Source organism: Theropithecus gelada, chromosome 6, assembly GCF_003255815.1.
Source record: "Theropithecus gelada isolate Dixy chromosome 6, Tgel_1.0, whole genome shotgun sequence".
NCBI classification, from domain to species: Eukaryota; Metazoa; Chordata; class Mammalia; order Primates; family Cercopithecidae; genus Theropithecus; species Theropithecus gelada.
In genome coordinates this window covers 164,021,752-164,040,294 of record NC_037673.1, presented here as the reverse complement: position 1 = coordinate 164,040,294, position 18,543 = coordinate 164,021,752, and the positions used below count along the sequence as shown (strand labels likewise).

Genomic DNA, 18,543 nt, shown 5'->3' with positions numbered 1-18,543 from the left:
AAAAACATTTTAGTTCCTGTAGTTTATGCCCCGTTTGTTTCTAAAGAGCAGGTGCTCCGTGGGCAGGAACTGTGTACTGTGACCCTCCTAATGATGGGCTTCATCGACATCAAATAATAACAGCAACTATAAGAGGAGAGCAGGAAATAATGTTTTACTGTCGTGTATCGGCTGATGTGTTGGAAAGTGTTTTATTTCACCTAAGAAAGAGACACAGACCGAAGTAGTACCAGATTCTCAGAACAGAGGGTCATTGCCAAGAGACAAATTTAAAAAATTCTGTGTAATTAACCAACTAAACACAACACACCCAAACACACGGCCACTTTGTTTGTGCTGTGATACCTCCTGAAAAATTCAGCCCCTTTCATCAGACTCAATTCAAAACACTCAGACATAGCTCTGCACTTTGCATCTTCCGTGTCAAACTCTATTTTCAATCCTTTATATCAAATTTAAATTCATGGCAACTGCATTCAGATCTTGATAGAATCCCCAATTTGCCCTTAAATCCATTCCACAAGAAACACACACACACACACACACACAGATGTGAGCACACGCACACTCGAACTTGATTTGCTCTCATTTTAGCTAAGCCAGAGTCCAGAATTTCAAATGACTGCCTGTTGACTGGAGCTTTAACAAACTCTCTGATGATAAGTACCTGCTGAAAACAAGGGTATTGCACAATTGGGTCTTCATCCCCTCAGTTGAAGAAATCATATCAGCACAGCTCCTGTTTGGGATGAAAATGGACCCTTAAATTTTCTGTGGTATTTTCTCCTGTTACTGAAGCTTAAATCGCTATCAGTCTTAAGTGAGCTGAACAAATTGGTGTGAGTGATGAAAAATGGATAAGTTTGACTCTGAACACACAGATCTGTTGTGTCCACCAAAATGAGGTCTTGATTAGGCATAAAGCTGACATAAATATCCTATCAACAAGTTTCAATCTGATACACTGTCCAAAAGAAGGGAAATCACTCACTGCATTATTGCTAAGAAAACATTCCAGATGGCCTCAAGATATGAACTGACCTCTCTTATGGAAATCATCATTGCCTGGGTATCCATATATGCATAAAAGGATATAGTTTTTAAAAGCTCATTTTATCCCTAATAATTGTCTGTTTTTAAAAAGCTATCAGCAGGTGCACCTCATTTCAAAAGCCTCTTGTCCTTCATAATACAATATTCATCACGATTACATAGTATGAAATAAAAAGCAGCAAAACATAAGTGAAGGTAGTTCAATTAAATGCAACATAATCTCTGCAGCAAAAAAAGGGCTCGGTAGCTAAAATCAGGTTCTGATGAAAGTAAAAAGGGAATATATTTCCACATATTTTTAATTATATAGAATTTCCTCAAACATGATTTTTCATAATATATTCCATTAAGTTAACATCATATTTGAAGAAAGAGCATTTTCCGATTTCATTTTAAGCCTGATTTTGAGCAATTACAGTGTCATTGTTCCACGGTAGAAAGGTTGAATTCATTTACTGTGTGGTTATGCTAGTTATGATTGATGTCTCTTCTCCAAATGATAAACCAATCACCCCAATGATGTAATGTCATTTTAAGAGTGCCATAATCACATTTCTCTCAAACTAGAAGCTCTGATGAGTTCTAATAAAGATTTATGGTAGATTAAAGGCCTTCATAATATCAACAATGGATTGCTCATTTGATGAGAGATTTGATTAGGTAATTTTTTTTGAAAAAGAATATGAGTTTACTAAATATATCAGGCCTGGCTATGAAGAAGGGCATGGGCCATCCTAAGTAGCAGTCCATCATTCCATTTCCAGAATGAGTCATCTTAAATGTATTTGAGAGGTCCTCTCTAATTGTAGAGGCTGGGCCCAGTGGTGGGTGGCATATACTCCTGGATGGAGCCTAAACACAATCTCATCAAGACCCACTCTCGTCATGGAAAGCTCTGTGTTGCTTTGGATGGGATATGCTAATGAACCTCATGAGTGGCCAGTTCAGAAGATAACTCCCAACCCTTTAGGTCAGGAGCAATTAATTTTTGCAAATGTCTCTCATTGGGCCATGGATACTTAAACTCCAGTTATTGCCCATTCCTACGTTCAGATGTTCACGTGAACATAACACCAACAGGAGAAATCAAAATAAGTCATGATTATTTCTGGGTCCAGGGCAATTCCACCCAAGATTCAGAGATTGGGAGCTAAGACAGTGGCCACAAAATCTTCAAAAGTGGGACAGGACCTTGGGTCCAGTCTGTTTGTTCTGTGAATGAGAAAATCAAAATAAGAACTATGGATTTAGAGGCAGTATTTATCATAGTACCACACCATCAACTTGTTAAATTCAAGTGAGGTCACAAGTAAAGGGTTACAGGAGAGGTCACCCCCCCCCCAAACACTTCAGACTTGGCAAGACATTCAGTATTGATGTCAAGGGAACACATTGTAATTTCAAAATCATCGAAATAAGCAAGGACTAGAAGTTAAAAGCCAAAACAAACAAACAACAACAACATCAAAAAACCAAAAACCAAAACAAACAAAAAAATCCAGGGGATCTGAGATACACAAAAATTGGGCATGTGAGGGTGTCTAAGGTCACTCAGCTATGCGCAGTATTGTAGTAATACAAAATTCATTGTGCCGGTGTCTCTCTGCGCTTCACCTTTGAGACCAGCATGCTCACACATGCAGCAATGGGGAAATGCCTTCCACTGAAGGAGGCCCAAACCCTGTTATGATACGCAAAACCTCTTCAATAACTTTGACCTTCTACAATTGTATCTTGAAAATACCATGCCATAAAACAACAAATGCATTTCACCTTGATGCTCCCCACACCACCTTCCCCCAGCCCTTGTTTCACCATTGTCATTTTGCTGGAGAATCAAGAATGTCACTCACAAAACACCACACATTCAGACACCACAGAGTTTCCTTACCACTGCTGGAGGCTTGCTGGGGCCCTGAGCATGCTCTGAGCAGGTATGAATTGGGGGAGAATTCCTCATCAGGGTTGGTGTCCATGATTTGATGGGAGGTGTTGCTGTCTAGCAATGGCATCTGGCAGCTAACTGGTGGAGGATTATGGGAGCTAGGCAGCTGAGCAGATGGGAGGAGACTAGGCGAGGATGTAGGTGGAATGGGACGACCTGGGAAAGAGGACAGAGGGGTCAAAGGTCAGCAATGAGTGTCATGAGAGCATCCCAAGAAAGTTACATTGAAACCAGCTCACAATACAAATATTAAAAAAAAAAAAAAAAATGAAATGCTCCAGATGTGCTTTTTTTAAAGAGGGTTTGATGTTTCTCCTAAATTCATATTTTAGGTAGTTGCATATTTCAGAAAAAGGACATGAGCAGAAATATCCATGTACACAGCTGAAATGGAATCAGTCCAGAAACCATCCAGTTTCTTTTATCGTCTCTGCTACAGTCCTAATCTAAGTCCTCATTATCTCTCTCTGAGCAACCACCTACTCCCCATTGTCCCAATCCTATCTCCGCAGCAGCCAGAATGAAATTTTAAGGTGAGGAATCAGATTGTATCACTTGCCCGCTTAGCACCCTCCAATGACTTCCCATTACTTGCAGAAAGAAACCCAAACTCCTCATGATGACCTACCTGTCTTGAGCACTCCAGCCCATAGCTGCCTCTCCCACCCCACTCCCATAGTAACCCTTATGACTCTCCACATGGCCCCTTAGTCTCTAGCCAATATGGTAATCTTTATTTCTGTTGCTTGAACACACCAAGCCATTCCACCTTTAGAGTCTTCACACTTCCTGTCCCCTCTATGCAGGACACCACCCCCAAACCCCCACCCCAACACCTTGCCAACATTCATAGTCTCACTTCTTCTCTTCAATCAACCCTTCCATGTTTGTCTCCTTGAAATTTGCCCATCTACCTGCTCTAGGCAACTACCCCGCTTACATTTCTTCATAGCCCTTACTGCTCTTTGAATGCAGGCATCTTGTTTATTTTATTCACCCCCTGCATCTCCAATGTCTTCCTAAAGAATAGCATCTGCTGAATGAATGAACAAAAATGAGATACTCTAAAACCAGACTCATTAGTTTGAGGTAGAAGTGGAAGAGTGGTGGAAAGGGTGATGCATTGGCATCCCAAAGAGTTGACCAATACCCCCACTCTCTTCATTATGTGGTTTTTGGAACACTATGACTATGGTTTTCGGACAAAGAAAAGCACAGACTCTCTAGCCTTGAGGAGGAGCAGCCAGTCCAGCAGCAGGTGCTCAGTGACATGGAGCTACCCTTGGGTCAAGAAATTGTCCTCCCACACACAGGCTGCTGCATCCTCTCTTTCACATGGTAGGGGAGCTCCTGGCAGCCAAATTGCTAGGTGAGGACAATCACCACCTACACTTTTGCCTGCTTCATCCTTCCATCTTGGGGTCTTTGCAGTTGCTTGCCTGCTGGTTTGCTCATTTGGGAAGTTCAGGAAAATGAGCCAAGAGAAGCAGCCCATGGCATATGTCCTAAATCTGGGGGTGTGGAAGGAAGGACAGAACATTGAGAAAGCAAACTTGAGGACCAGGTGAGTGTCGCAACTCGGGTAAGAAGTATCTGAGACAGAAGAATTGTGTGTTCCTGCTTTTAGATGTACTGCTGATGTAGCGACATCAGCAGACACCTCAAATGAATGTCAATTTTTATTGTCACTTTTATAATTGTATTTTCTGATTTGTTATTCGGTACATTTAATGCTATTTATGGGTTCATTTGGTTCAATAAAATGTATGTGCATTTTGCTAGACCTTGAGGATACAAAAATAAGTAATACACCAACCCTGCCCTCAGAGAGCTGATAGTCTAGTGGGAGACAAACAGGTAAATATGTCATTTCAGTGCCACATGATAAAAAGCAGAATAGTGGCATGTAATGACATGGTGCTGTGGGGGCAGAGAAAAGGGACACTTGTTTCAGCCTGGCCAGGTAGGAGTGGGGGTGTAGAATCAAATAAGGATTCCTGAGAAAAGTGATGCCTGAGCAAACGTCCAAAGAGGAAAAAAGTGACTTCTGGTGAGAGAAAACAGGATGAATCGCACCAGAGGCATCAAACCCAAGGCCCATTACCCTTTTGAGGATGGGGGTGGCAGTAATAGGAGATGAGATACCCTTAAAACTTAAATGTTAGGGACTCCTGCACAGTAACAGAATAAAAATGGAGACAAATCATTCCTGAAATTGATCAGTTGATAAATGGAGTTTGACTTGAAAAACTCCCTTCTTTCGTGGCTGTTTGGGATTCATATAAAGCATGACTTTCTTGCTGGGTGTTCTGGAAATGTAGACTGAACACATTGGAGTTTCATCAGAATCAATGCTAATGTTTAATCAATACATCACCCACCCCAGGTCTCCTTCTAAGCAAAATAACTATCATTATCATTAATAATTTAACTGCTGATGTTTCTTACACAATAACTATCTGCCACTTACTGTGCTAGTTCCTTTATATGTATTATCTCATTTAATCCTCAAAACAATCCCTTGAGGTTAGAATTATTATATAGTCTCATAACATGAAATAACACATTCCCATTTTATACATGAGGAAACTGAGACACAGAGAGGTTAAACTGCACAGCTAGTTAAGCAGCAGAGGCCAGGATGCAAACTTGTGTCTAACTATTTCAAAGTTCACCCTCTAACCACTCTACGTGATGCTTGCCCACACAGCAGCATGGTGAGAAAAAAGGGAAGAAGTGACATAAAAGAAGGAGAGTGATTTACGGCAGATCATGTTTCCAGGTTCCCATCTCCCAATCCCAAGGGACTCTTCCAATTTCAAATAAGAAACATTTCTTTGAATAACCATTTACAGCACCTATCATCCAACAGAGTTCAAAGTTTTTCTTGTCATTTTGTTATAAAGTTCAAAGCGGCTCCTTCATAGCAATGTTACCCTCTGCCTTCTTCAAGGCTCCTGAACTCAGAGGAATCCTAACCAAGGCACTGTGAAGTTGGTGTTGACGTCCACTTAGCAGCGAGGCTCTGGTAGGAACAGATTTTAACTCACAATCAATAGGCTTTAAAGTTTGTGTTATTGAGGCATATCTGAAACTGCATGTTGAAGAACAAGGATGGCTGGAAGCCAATTTTTAAATTCCTTTGAGTGACTGAGGTGGAACTGAAGTTCAAGTGCAATTTTCCAGGAGCCTGATATGATAGTTGTGTGAAATCATTCTTTACATGAACTTTTTGAAATTTTGTTCAGCATGAATTCGTTTCATATAGTACAGACAGAGCTGCTTTTTAATTTATACAAATACAGACAATAGAAGAGCAGTCATAACACAATGAAAGCATTGGGGTTACTACAGTGTATTGAGAATACACATCACAGAATTGTCTGATTCCTGTTATTTTTCTGCCCACGTTAAGCCCATGTTTTGGGAGCTCCTTCAACTCTGCTTGCTGGTATCTACCATTACTTGGGAAATTTCTCAGTCCCTAGCTCTGCCCCCAGCAAATGGTATGCTGTTTTCTCGCTTTTTTTCTTTTCTTTCTTTCTCTCTCTCTCTCCTTCCTTCCTTCCTTCCTTCCTTCCTTCTTTCCTTCCCTCCCTCCCTTCCTTCTTTCCTTCCTTCCCTCCCTCTGTACCTCCCTTTCTTCCTTCCTTCCTTCTTTCCCTCCCTTCCTCCCTTTCTCCTTCCTTCCTTCCTTTCTCTCTCTCTTTCTTTCTTTCTTTCTTTCTTTTTTTCTTTCTCTCTCTCTCTCTCTCTTTTCTTTCTTTCTTTCTTTCTTTCTTTCTTTCTTTCTTTCTTTCTTTNTTCTTTCTTTCTTTCTTTCTTTCTTTCTTTCTTTCTTTCTTTCTTTCTTTCTTTCTTCCTTCCTTCCTTCCTTCCTTCCTTCCTTCCTTCCTTCCTCCTTTCCTTTCCTTTCCTTTCCTTTCCTTTCCTTTCCTTTCCTTTCCTTTCCTTTCTTTTCTTTTCTTTCTTTCTTTTTCTTTCTTTCAACATGGTCTTGCTTGTTGCCCACGCTGGAGTGCACTGGCGTGATCTCGGCTCACTGCAACCTCTGCCTCCTGGGCTCAAGTGATCCTCCCACCTCAGTCCCTACAAGTAGCTGGGATTACAGATGCAAGCCACTATGCCTATCTAATTTTTGTATTTTTTGTATAGAAGGAGTTTCACTATGCTACCCAGGCTGGTCTTGAACTCCTGAGCTCAAGCATCCACCTGACTCAGCCTCTCAAAGTGCTAGGATTACAGGTGTGAACTACCACGCCAGCCCTGGTATGCTGTTTTCTGTCTGCTATGTCATTTGCTAGTTTTGTTCACTTATGCTACATTTCTCCCCCCGACTATTCCAACTGACAGAGACCATCTGTACAGACACAAACAGGTTCCAAAGTACGGGGAGGAAACTGAAACTTCTACAGGCTCACTTTATAAATCGTGATTTCTTACAGAAATGCTTAGTGTGGCATGGGCAGGTAACCAGGTGATAGGCATTCACCTGGTTCCCACTCTATGTACTACAGAAGCCCCTTGACTCTCCAACTATGTTGAAAGTTCCATTTTGAATGAGTATAGTCTCCAGCAAATGCACAGAAAACCAGGTTCAACTGATCTGTTAAAAAACAAAAGGAAACAGGCAAAGGCAGCAATATGTCTTTCATTAAACTCATATGGTCTTGTGTATGTGTGGGTGTGTGTGTACGTGTTTTCCAAGATCCCCATGTAAATCAAAGTCAAACTAATTATCTGTGTGATTGGATTAACCATGACCTTAAACATGGGGACTAATCCAACTTTTTCTAATTTATCCATTTCCAAATGAATACAATTTAGTGATAGTTTGAACTCATGATTTTTTTTTTTTTTTTTTTTTTTTCTGATTAACGTACTGATAGCCGGTTTTGTGCTAACTCTGATAGATTGGTAGTGGCTATGTGGAATGTTGTGTTGAGAAGGACTGTGAGGATGTCCTGGATTCAGTGGGAAACAGTGAAATCATCAATTAGAAATTTCATGGACGCAGAGTGGGGAGAGGTAGCAGATCACAGTGCTTATTTGACAACCATGCTCCAGGTCCTCACTCATCACCCATTTCAGTTATACCTGAAAACTTTATCCTACACAACCTGTGGTTGAAACCATAGTGCTCTAACTCCCATTGTCTTAATTACAGAACCATTTTCCTCTTTAAGTTAATTTGGATCCTGACTTAGTTCCCCAAGACCAAAGGACTACCATTCTCCTCTCCATCTCCAAAGCAGTAAATATTATTAGTGAAATTGCTGCTCTGCCCAACCCTTTTTAATATATTCACTAATTTATGACAGAGGGCATGTTGCAGATCAATTCCCAAAATTCACTTAAAACAACGGGTTCTTTTTTATTCAACAGATTAATGGCAAGCAGACATTAGAATGTTCTGTGTAGGCAATGCATAATTGATTTATGTAGTGATGAGATGTCAGGATATTTGATGAAGCAAAGAGACATGCTCAGATAACAGTAACAAAAAAGGTACTAGGAATAATTGTATCCAAAATAATAAGTTCAATGACCTCATTACCACTTATATATACATGATCTTGCTTTACTCTAAGAACTGAGCTAAGTACTAAGTATTCTACACATATACATATATATACATTCTTTTACATTCACTACTTTCCTTTGAACATAGTAAGATTATCTTCCCCATTTACAGGTAAGGACACTGAGGCTTAGTTAAACCGACTTTCCTAACATCATGCTGTTAGCAGGCAGCACAGCTGGGATTTGAACCCAGGTCATCTGACTCCAAAGCCCAAGCCTTGAGTAGTCCATTTGACTATGTTCCACATTAGACAAAAGTGCTAACAAATGAATAAGATGTGAATCCCAAACTCATGAGTCCTTTTCTGGAATGCACAATAGAAGTCATCCCAGAGGACGTAATTAATCCTGGGCAGAAACAAGGTTCTTCCTGGAAATAACCATGGTGCCCCACTCACACAGAAAAAAATAATTTGTAAGGAGAGAAAAAAGAACTTGAGTCAAAACTTAAAAATCCTCTGTGACTTCAAGAACTTAGTAAAAACATGGTTTTTGTGTTAAAGTTGAGTACTGCAAAAGGACTTACATTTAAGCAAGAGGATTTAAACAGTTGTCCTAATGATATTTCTTAATACCTGCTATTTATTCAGATGCTTGACTAAAGTATCTACTTTTCTCTAACTCTTTGGGGTTTGTGAAGCCCCTATGTTTGAAGGGGTCAAAAAGTGAGAAAAATTTACGTTATTTCTATGCAAATAAAAATATTTTCAATATCTGAGATATTGCTTTTGTTTGCATTTAATGATTTTTTAAAATGTGGTTCTCCTTGCCATTAAGACCCATAAGAATATTTTTCAGGAAAGTGCATCAGGTTTTTCAAGGTCTGCGTAGTTCTGCATGTGCAGCTTTCAGAGGGCTATGTGACAAGATATTCTTCACCAAGGCTTCACCATGGGCTTCGAGAGAGCACTGGGGCATGGCAGCCAGGCCTACTACTGCAGAAGCTGCAAGCTGCCCTGATAACAATGCGGGCTAGACTCTCTGTCTCCAGCTCATCGCATTCACCACCACTGGAAAGGTGGGTTAAGCCACAGTACATTTATCTGTTCAGCCTATTTGATGTGCTGAACACTAGCCTCAGTGATTTTGCTTACGCCCCTTCCACACTTACCACCCACATTGTCAGTTGTTCAACAAGTATAGAGACTCCGGGGCGTGAATAACATACCCAAAGGTAAGAACCAAGATTCGAACTCAGGTTTGTGTATTGCCATAAACTACAATGGGCTATTCCTTAACCTAGAGTCGCCTTACACTCAAGTTCACCTGTGAGTTGGTTTTCATCAAGCAAACCCAACCCATTCTCATTTTGTACCCTGCTCCAAATGAAACCCTGGGCTCCAACAGATGTAATACCTAATTGTCTTTTACAAATGTTTATTTCTCCCCTCATACCTGCCTTTTTTCTGTTTCTGTGCTGTGTAATTCATCCCCAACTTTGTAGCCCATCCAGTTTTCTTCCTCCAAAGCCCAAGGGAGGAATGGAGAGAGCACAGACTTCAGAGTCCGGCAGACTGAGCCCTTCCACTTACTCTATTACTTGGGAGTCTGAGCAACTCAGTTCACCTCTCTGAGCCTCTCTGATGATATTAACACCTACTCTACATGTTGTTGTGAAGGGTGGAGATGTTATATGTAGAGCCCATAGAACAGTGTTGGACAGACAGTAGGGATGAGGGACCCAGATGGAGCTAATGAGACTTTTAGCTTACTGGTTCCAGCTGGTTCACAAGCACCTGCTGTGTATACATGACTATACCATAGGTAGGGAGACTGTAGTATCGATCATTATTGCAGAATGCGAAATGAACCCTAACAAATACAGCATCTGAATTTTTTTCTTTTTTTTTTTTTTGAGACAGAATCTCACTCTCTGTCACTCAAGCTGGAGTGCAGTTGTGCAATCTTGGCTACTGCAATTTCCACCTCATGGGTTCAAGTGATTCTCATGCCTCAGCCTCCTGAGTAGCTGGGATTACAGGCACACACCATTACGCCCGGCTAATATTTGTATTTTTTAGTAGAGACGGGGTTTCAGCGTGTTGGCAAGGCTGGTCTTGAACTCCTAACCTCAGGTGATCCGCCCACCTCAGCCTCCCAAAGTGCTAAGATTACAGACATAAGCCACCACAACTGGTCAGCATCTTAAAACTGAAATACAGATATATATTATGTATTTATATTTTACCTATATTTATATTTTATATTTACATAATATTATGTATTTACATAAATCTACCTACCTACCTTCTATATTTCTGAGAGCAGGCTGCTAATATTTAGTGCTAATGTTAGACTAGCTCAGTCATTCTCCACTGGGGCAATCCTGCTCCCCAGGAGACATTTGGCAATGTCTGGGAACTTTTTGGTTGGGGTGCTACTGGCATCTGGTGGGTAGGGACAGGGGTGCTGCTAAACATCCTATAATGTACAGGACAATTTCCCACAACAAAGAATTATCCAGCCCCAAATATTGATAGTATTGAGGTTGAGAAATCCTGGGTTACCACGTGTGATGGCTTTAGATAAGTATACTTTATGTTACATGACTAATTTTTAAGTTGCTCTTTTTTCCAGTTTATAAGCATTGGGCAGATATTAGAAGTGAAACATTTGATTCAGTCAGTCTTTTTCCCCCACCCAAGAAAACACCACAAAAATTAACTTAATGTACCATTGGGGAATTTAAGTCAGAAAGAGGCAAAATTTCCTCAAAGCAAGTCTAATTGTCACTGGGGGAAGTTACAGCATGGTTTTCCCCAGAGGTGAGAGAGATCTGTTTGACAAGAGAGGGTTGGGTAGTCTTTATGGAGGCAGGAGATTCAGAGGAGAATGTTCCACCTCAGTTTTAGGTTATTTAACCTCACCTGAGGAATTTTCATTATGACCTCTTATGTCTTCTCAATGAGGCGATATCAGCCTGACTGGGTTTGTTCTATTCCACATCATCTGGCTTGAAGTTTTTATTTTTACAGTGGAAGACCTAATTGCCCTCTTCACTCACACTTCACTGAACCCACAAAAGCCCAGTTAAGCATTTTCTTGAAAACAAATCGTTTTCAGATGGCCCTGGCAAAACTATCCCAATTGTGAACAAGCTCTTATGCATAATTTATTGGAAGGGTGGCATGCTGTTGGACCTGCCCCAGTTAAAGGGCCTCTTGCAGGAGGAGCTCAAGCATGAACTGTCTTCACAGTTTGAGACCCTATGCATTTGGGTGTCATTACTCTATCTCACCGACAACATGCATGTTTATATATCACATCTTCCTGGCAGCATTGCACTTCAGAAGGTGTCAAATATAGATGAGGCTATAGATGGAGAGTAGAGTCTGTTTTTAAAATAATTTCTATAATTTTCTAATGCTAGCCCTTTCATCTTCATGAGGTGAAATGCGGTGTTTCTTTGCAGCTTCCTCTTGCGAAGACACAAACCCACTTTACATGCAGTGACACAACTGTTTACCAAAAGGCAATGTATCCTCAAATACCTTCTGACCAGAAATTTCTAATCGCTTGACACATGCAGCTTAATTACATCTCCCAGATCCTCTCAAAGGGAAAACCATTATTATGTTGGTCATGTGTAGTTGTCCAGACTGATGCTGTCCAGCAGACCTTATTGTGATGATGGGCGTGTTCTATATCCATAGTGTTTAGTACATGTGGCTATTGGACACTTGAAATGTGGCTAGTACAACTGAAAAATGGAATTTTTAATTGTATTAAGTTTTAGTGACATTCAGATAGCCACATCCAGCTAGTGGCTACCATATTGGACAGCATAGTCTAGACTATGGTTCTACCTTTCCAGTTACTGGTATCCTTCACTGTGTTCCTTCCCTTCATACAAAAGCCAACATCTTTCTGAATGCACAAATTTGCTCAGGTCATGTTCCTTCTCTCAACTTTCCCAAGACATTCCATTGCCTATAGTATAGTTTAAACTCTGTTATCTTGTGCCAGACTCCCTCATTCCCTATGCTCTAAACATGCCAAAACAACTGTCCTGTTGAATATGAATCATTCCCTTCTCCTATCTCTCCCCGTGCATGGAAGTTGCTCTCTCTTTGTTGGCAAATACATTTTTCTTTTGAGATGGAGTCTCACTGTGTCACCCAGGCTGGAGTGCAGTGGTGTCATCTCGGTTCATTGCAACCTCTGCCTCATGGGTTCAACTGATTCTCGTGCCTCAGCCTCCTGCGTAGCTAGGATTATAGGCATGCACCACCACATCCAGATAATTTTTGTATTTTTGTAGAGATGAAGTTTGACCATGTTGGCCAGGCTGGTCTCAAACTCCTGACCTCAGGTGATCCACCCACCTCAGTCTCCCAGAGTCCTGGGATTACAGGCGTGAGCCACCATGCCCGGCTGGCAAAGACCTTCTAGAGACCTTTTGAAGATTTTCTAAAGACTCATCATCTCCAGAACTACCTTCTTTAGAAGTATTTTCTGATCACCTCACTCACTGGTACCCAGGACATACTTTCATCATTGCTTTTATTACATGTTAGCCTATGTATTTGCCTAAATGTTTGGCTCATTCATGGGACTATGAGTGACTTTGGGTAGAGATTGTACACTATACACATCTTTGTATCCTAGCGCCCAGTACAGAGCCTGTACATAATAAATAGCACTATGATTGGTTGATTATAACAATTTACTCCACCAACATGTATGGATGTATATCAACTACTCATAGCATTCACTTCACTGTTGGCTGCTATGGCTGTTGTCTTAGGTTTTGGGTGTCTCTCTCAGTGTGTAAGTATTTTGCTAAGAAGAGTTGATTTTGAATTTAAATGTATGGTTTTTTTTGTTAGTCAAGTGGCCTAGAATATTAAGCCGCTACTTCACTTGGTGCTCAAATGAAGCCACACCAGTCTGTCACAACCTTGGAGGAAAAACTGACTGTTAAATTTATTAAGAGACAATGTGTCAGTCTCCAAGAGAAGCAAGGGATTTTCAGGCATGGTAGTGTGACCACATTTTTTGGTTAATTTTCAAAATTTAGAATGCAACCATTGTATAAAATTTGATTCCAGGCTGGGCATGGTGGCTCACGACTGTAATCTCAGCACTTTGGGAGGCCAAGGCAGGAGGATAACTTAAGCCTAGGAGTTTGAAACTGTCCTGGGCAACATGGCAAAACCCCATCTCTATAAAAAATATAAAAATTAGCCAGTCTTGGTGCTGTGCACCTGTGCTCCCAGTTACTTGGGGGACTGAGGTGGGAAGACTGCTTGAGCCCAGGAGGCCAAGGCTGTAGTGAACCCTGATTGTGCCACCCTGGCCTGGACTGCAGAGCAAAACTACATAAAAAAAAAAAAGAGAGAGAGAGAGAGAGAGAGAGAGAAATTTGATTCCACTCTAATTACGAAAGCTTCTCACCTTCAGGAGCTACTTGGGAGATGTAACCCAAGACAATCCAACAATTTCAGATGAAGGTGCTAAACTATGTGGGCAATGCTGTCACTTACTGAGTTGTCTGTCTGTGCTGAGTAATATGCAGAAGATACATTGAGCTGTTTTCTTGCCCTCCTAGAATCTATTTTGTAAGAGCTTAGTTGGGGAAGGGGGGGAACTGCTAGAGAAAGATTAAAAGGAACTGTATGCCGATGCTGAAACAATTTTCAAAAGGCTCCCTTAGAGAACATATGTTCCATGATGCAAAGGAATTCATCTTACTCATTTTTATGTTCACTTCTTGTGGTTCCTGGTATATAGAAACAATAATATTGCCAATTGCTCAGACTGACTGAGCTCTTATGATGTACCAGGTATTATTTCCAAGCCCTTTACATATATTATTGTATTTAATCTCACACAAACCCTTTGGGAGTAGGTTGTACAATCTTATTCCCATTTTAAAGATGAAGAAAGTGAACTACAGAAGGGATAAGTTCGTTGGGAAGAAGAGTTTGAACCTAGGTATGCTGGTTTTAGACCTCATACCACACTGCACAGATAATTTAATTAGGTTTTATCATAACAACGTACCAAGTGCTGACGTAACAATGTGATTGACATTGAAACAGATTGAAGGTCAAACCTTGATTCTTCCACTGATTCTCTGGGAGACCCTGGGAAAGTCATCTAACTTTTCTGTGTTCAACTACTAGATAAGTGAAATGTGTGGAAATGTACTTCACTAGTTTTAAATGTATTAAAGGAGACACTTCTATAAACTTTCTGAATTAAATGGCATGTGTTATTATCATGCATTACAAAAGGTAAGAGATAGGTGTTCTATTCCCCTTACAGGACTTTTTGAGGATTAAATAATAACATAGATGAAAGTGCATTGCAAATGGTGAAGTACTCTGCAAACGGTAATTGTTTTCATTCTCATTATTGGAAGCTTTCCTTTTCAAAGGCTTTGTCTGCAGATAGCAAACAGTTCTCAACTGTAAATCTGTGTTTTGCTATGTGCTTTAGGGACCACAAAGATAAAACATGCACTCTAGGCAGCAGATGCTCAAACTATTTCATCTCTATGCTGCCCACGCTCACAGTACCCCACCCGTTCCTCATTGAATGGTCCTTGATAAGATGCTAAAGATTAGAAGCCTTGGGATTCTACCCACCAGTAGCCAATATAAAGCATGGAAAGCTCCCCTCAAAGACATATAAATGTTGTGAAATTAGAATTGAAAATGTAAATGAGAGGAGGACTAGCTCTGGGTTGTTAGGAAGATGTCAGGGCACGGATAACATATGCATTGATTTATACCCTCCCTGAACAATTGTTTGAACATCACTGCCTTGTATCTGAAAAATCCCCACTAGTGTACAATTAGGAAGAGTACTGGGCTAGGAGTTAGGAGACCAGGGTTCTTTATTGTGGCTACCTAGTTGCTAGCTACTTGTCACAACAAACTTCTTATGTTCTGTAGGCCTCAGTCAACACACACAATTTTATTGTACCATGACATAATGGCACCCGTATTTTTAAAATATTTATTTATTTAGAGACAGCGTCTTGCTGTGTCATCCAGGTTGGAGTGTAGTGGCACAATCTCAGCTCACTGTAACCTCTGCCTCCCAGGTTCAAACAATTCTCCTGCCTCAGTCTCCCAAGTAGCTGGGATTACAGGTGCCCACCACCACACCTGGCTAGTATTTTTGGATTTTTAGTAGAGATGGGGTTTCACCATGTTGTCCAGACTGGTCTCAAACTCCTGACCTCAGGCAATTCACCTGCCTCAGCCTCCCAGAGTGTTGGGATTACAGGCATGAGTCACTGCACCCGGCCAGCATCCGTACTTTAAAGAAATGTGATGACATTGTCTCAGTCACAAGAGGGCCCATATTGCCATGGAAGAAACTAATATTTACTAACATTTCTTGAGCACTCACAAATGTTTTAGGCAGTATGTTTAGCACATCATAGTTTGTAATTTACAAAATCCTTCCAACAATACTATCTAGCAGTCACTATTATTATTCCTATTTTACAGATGAGCAAACTGTCTTGAAGAGATCATGGGACTTGACAAAGGTTATACAGTAGGTAATGGGCAAAGCCAAGATACGAACTCAGAGCTCTCTAATTAAGCATTGTATGACTACATAGAGTTATTGCAATGCTGGAGATGCAAAGAGAGAAGAGTAATTTTAACTAGGGTAGGGCAGGAAGGCTGACTGGAAATGGTAGCAGTGTCAAGATGACTAGACAATCTGCAGCAAGTTCTCTTCTTCAGCTTTGAATGTCTAAATATTATTCTATTCTCATGACAAGTATGGAGATCAAGAATTGGGTCAAAGTTCCATGTGAGTTGTGTCCTAGCAGAAATTCACAACCTGAACTGCATCTTCCCCACCTTCTCCAAGCGTGGCTTACTTTTTTCATCAAGGTCAGAATGAACCTCCAAATATCTCTCTTCAGGCCCCGCAGAGGCAGGTGCTTGCAAGGTACTGTTTTCTGAAGACTCACTTAGGACACTCTCTGGGGAAAACTATGCATCAAGGCAGACAGCTGAAGGCATCAGAAAAATGGCCTTGGGGCACAAAGGAGCATGAAGGGAGAAAACAAGGAGGATGTTTTAACTTTACACTGGGAGAGTGATGATCATGTTGCCTATATACATGAGCCACATGGCTACTCAGCCTCAGGATTGGGTGCAAAGTGACTAATTTTTGTCTGAAATAGCACATTGCTTAGTTATGGCTAAAAATATGTCGATGGAGAGATGTTTTGGGAATTTCCATGATACACAGCTTAGTGGTCTGCTGGATAATGAAGATGTTTTAGTTCAGCTCACAAGAATTTGCTGTTGTGTGTGTGTGTGTGTGTATGCATAAATGCATGTATATATGCATGCACACACACACTCTCTAAATTGACTAGAGTCAGCAAAATTAATACACATCCACAGGGCACTGTTGGCCAAGTCTCTAGTTTCATAAATAATGCCTTCCTCACCTTTTACAAGCCTATTTGAAGACCTGCAGTGCATCCTGGCTACAATTCAAAGCCCATCTAATGAAAATACCTCCACTGTCAGCAATGTTAATGTCACTTTAAAGAGTGTGAAATGTTGCTAAATGTGTCAGGAAACAATTAGATAACATAAGAGGCATGTTTTCTCAGTGCACAGAGAAATATATTATGCAGGCAGGAGATAAACACAAAGTTTTCTGAGCTCCAGCATATTCAGCACTCTCCCTCGCTCTCTTTTTAATCCAACAGAGAAATTGTTTGGCAAGAGTAAGCCCTGTTTCAAATACTTGGAGAAGGGAGAAAGGCTTGCTTTGCCTCTGACTGCTGTCGCTTGAGCCCTGTGCTATCAGGCTCAGCGAGATACAAATAGTCTTCCACTCAAATTAAATGTGTGCCCTTCTAATTAGCATTATAAATATAGGTTTCTCTGAGCCAGAGTTGATAAAATTACAGTGTTGAGCTGGAAAGGAACCGGCAGCTCTTCCATGCTGACACAATGGCCACAGCGTTTGCACGGCTAGAACAATGTCCCCAGAGCCTGTCCCATCTTCATAGGTCAGCCTGGGAAAGGAAGGTAAATGCCAAGCGGGCTGACATTAGGACGGGCACCCGGCCCCAGATGCAATCTGTTCTTTGCATGTGACGATGTAAGGCTTGGCGCTTAGGCTCTGGGGAGAGCAGTTCTTACTGCAAAGCTTCTTTGTAGAGGTTTGTCATTTCCACCACCTATGGGGCTCCAAATGGTGCCCGAAAACCACCCGCAAGGCTGACTAACAGATTTTTCCCTGGTCTCCACACCCAGCACCGCTCTCCGTGGTACTGAAACAGTACTGTACACTAGGAAATGGTTGGTTCTTTCTCCTTCCGCCCCCTACAACCCTGAGAGGCCTCTGCCCACTTTCTTGAGAACGTTTTGCATTAGATGAGAAAATCTATGGAGAAGAGAGAAAAAGGAGGGAAGAAGTAAATAAAGAGAGATGTGGGCGGAGACCCTGAAATAGACATAGCCAAGTGAGTGATTGCCAGGGGTGAAAATGAGAACGGATTTATTTTGACATTGTTTTCAAATAATTATAGTTGCCAGGAAAGAAGCCACTACGAACCAGGGTAGAAATGCTGAAAGACTTGAAGTGAGTGAGGAGTTTGCATGTCAGGTGATACAATGATGTGCCATGTCAGACATGAACAAACATGTTCATGTGGCCAACTTGTGAAATCCATCATGGTAGAAGTGATGTGACAGAAATGTCAGCATTGGTTCGCACATGCAAAAATGCCCAGCTTCTTTCTCTTCTTGTGAAGACTTGCCACATGGTACAGATGCAAAACAAAGACTGTTGTGGCTCTTAGCTCACATTTTCTTCCCGGTCTCTGCAGTTCTGACATGCTAAAAAAGCATTAGAAGATGGGGCTTGGGTTGACCTGCTGTGTCTTGCTTTTGCTATGCTTCTGTTTAGAATTGTTTTATAGTTGATAGCTCTGTCCCTGAGATTAGCAAAAGTCATAGAATGAT

The 18,543-nt window shown here is 41.1% G+C and overlaps 1 protein-coding gene across 5 annotated transcripts in view; it reads right to left on the bottom strand.

The window, feature by feature from the left end:
* The window catches only part of TENM2 (teneurin transmembrane protein 2), a 985,093-nt gene that overhangs the window by 395,691 nt on the left and 570,859 nt on the right, over positions 1-18,543 (bottom strand). For 3 of the 5 annotated variants that reach the window (XM_025389009.1, XM_025389010.1, XM_025389011.1), the window contains exon 3: positions 2,945-3,154. The exons of 1 other annotated variant lie outside the window; for it this stretch is intronic. In XM_025389009.1, coding sequence (XP_025244794.1) covers positions 2,945-3,154 — 210 coding nt within the window. Of the gene's footprint in view, positions 1-2,944; positions 3,155-17,639; positions 17,662-18,543 lie in introns of all 5 variants that reach the window. One more of the 5 variants, XM_025389012.1, reaches the window with a different exon arrangement.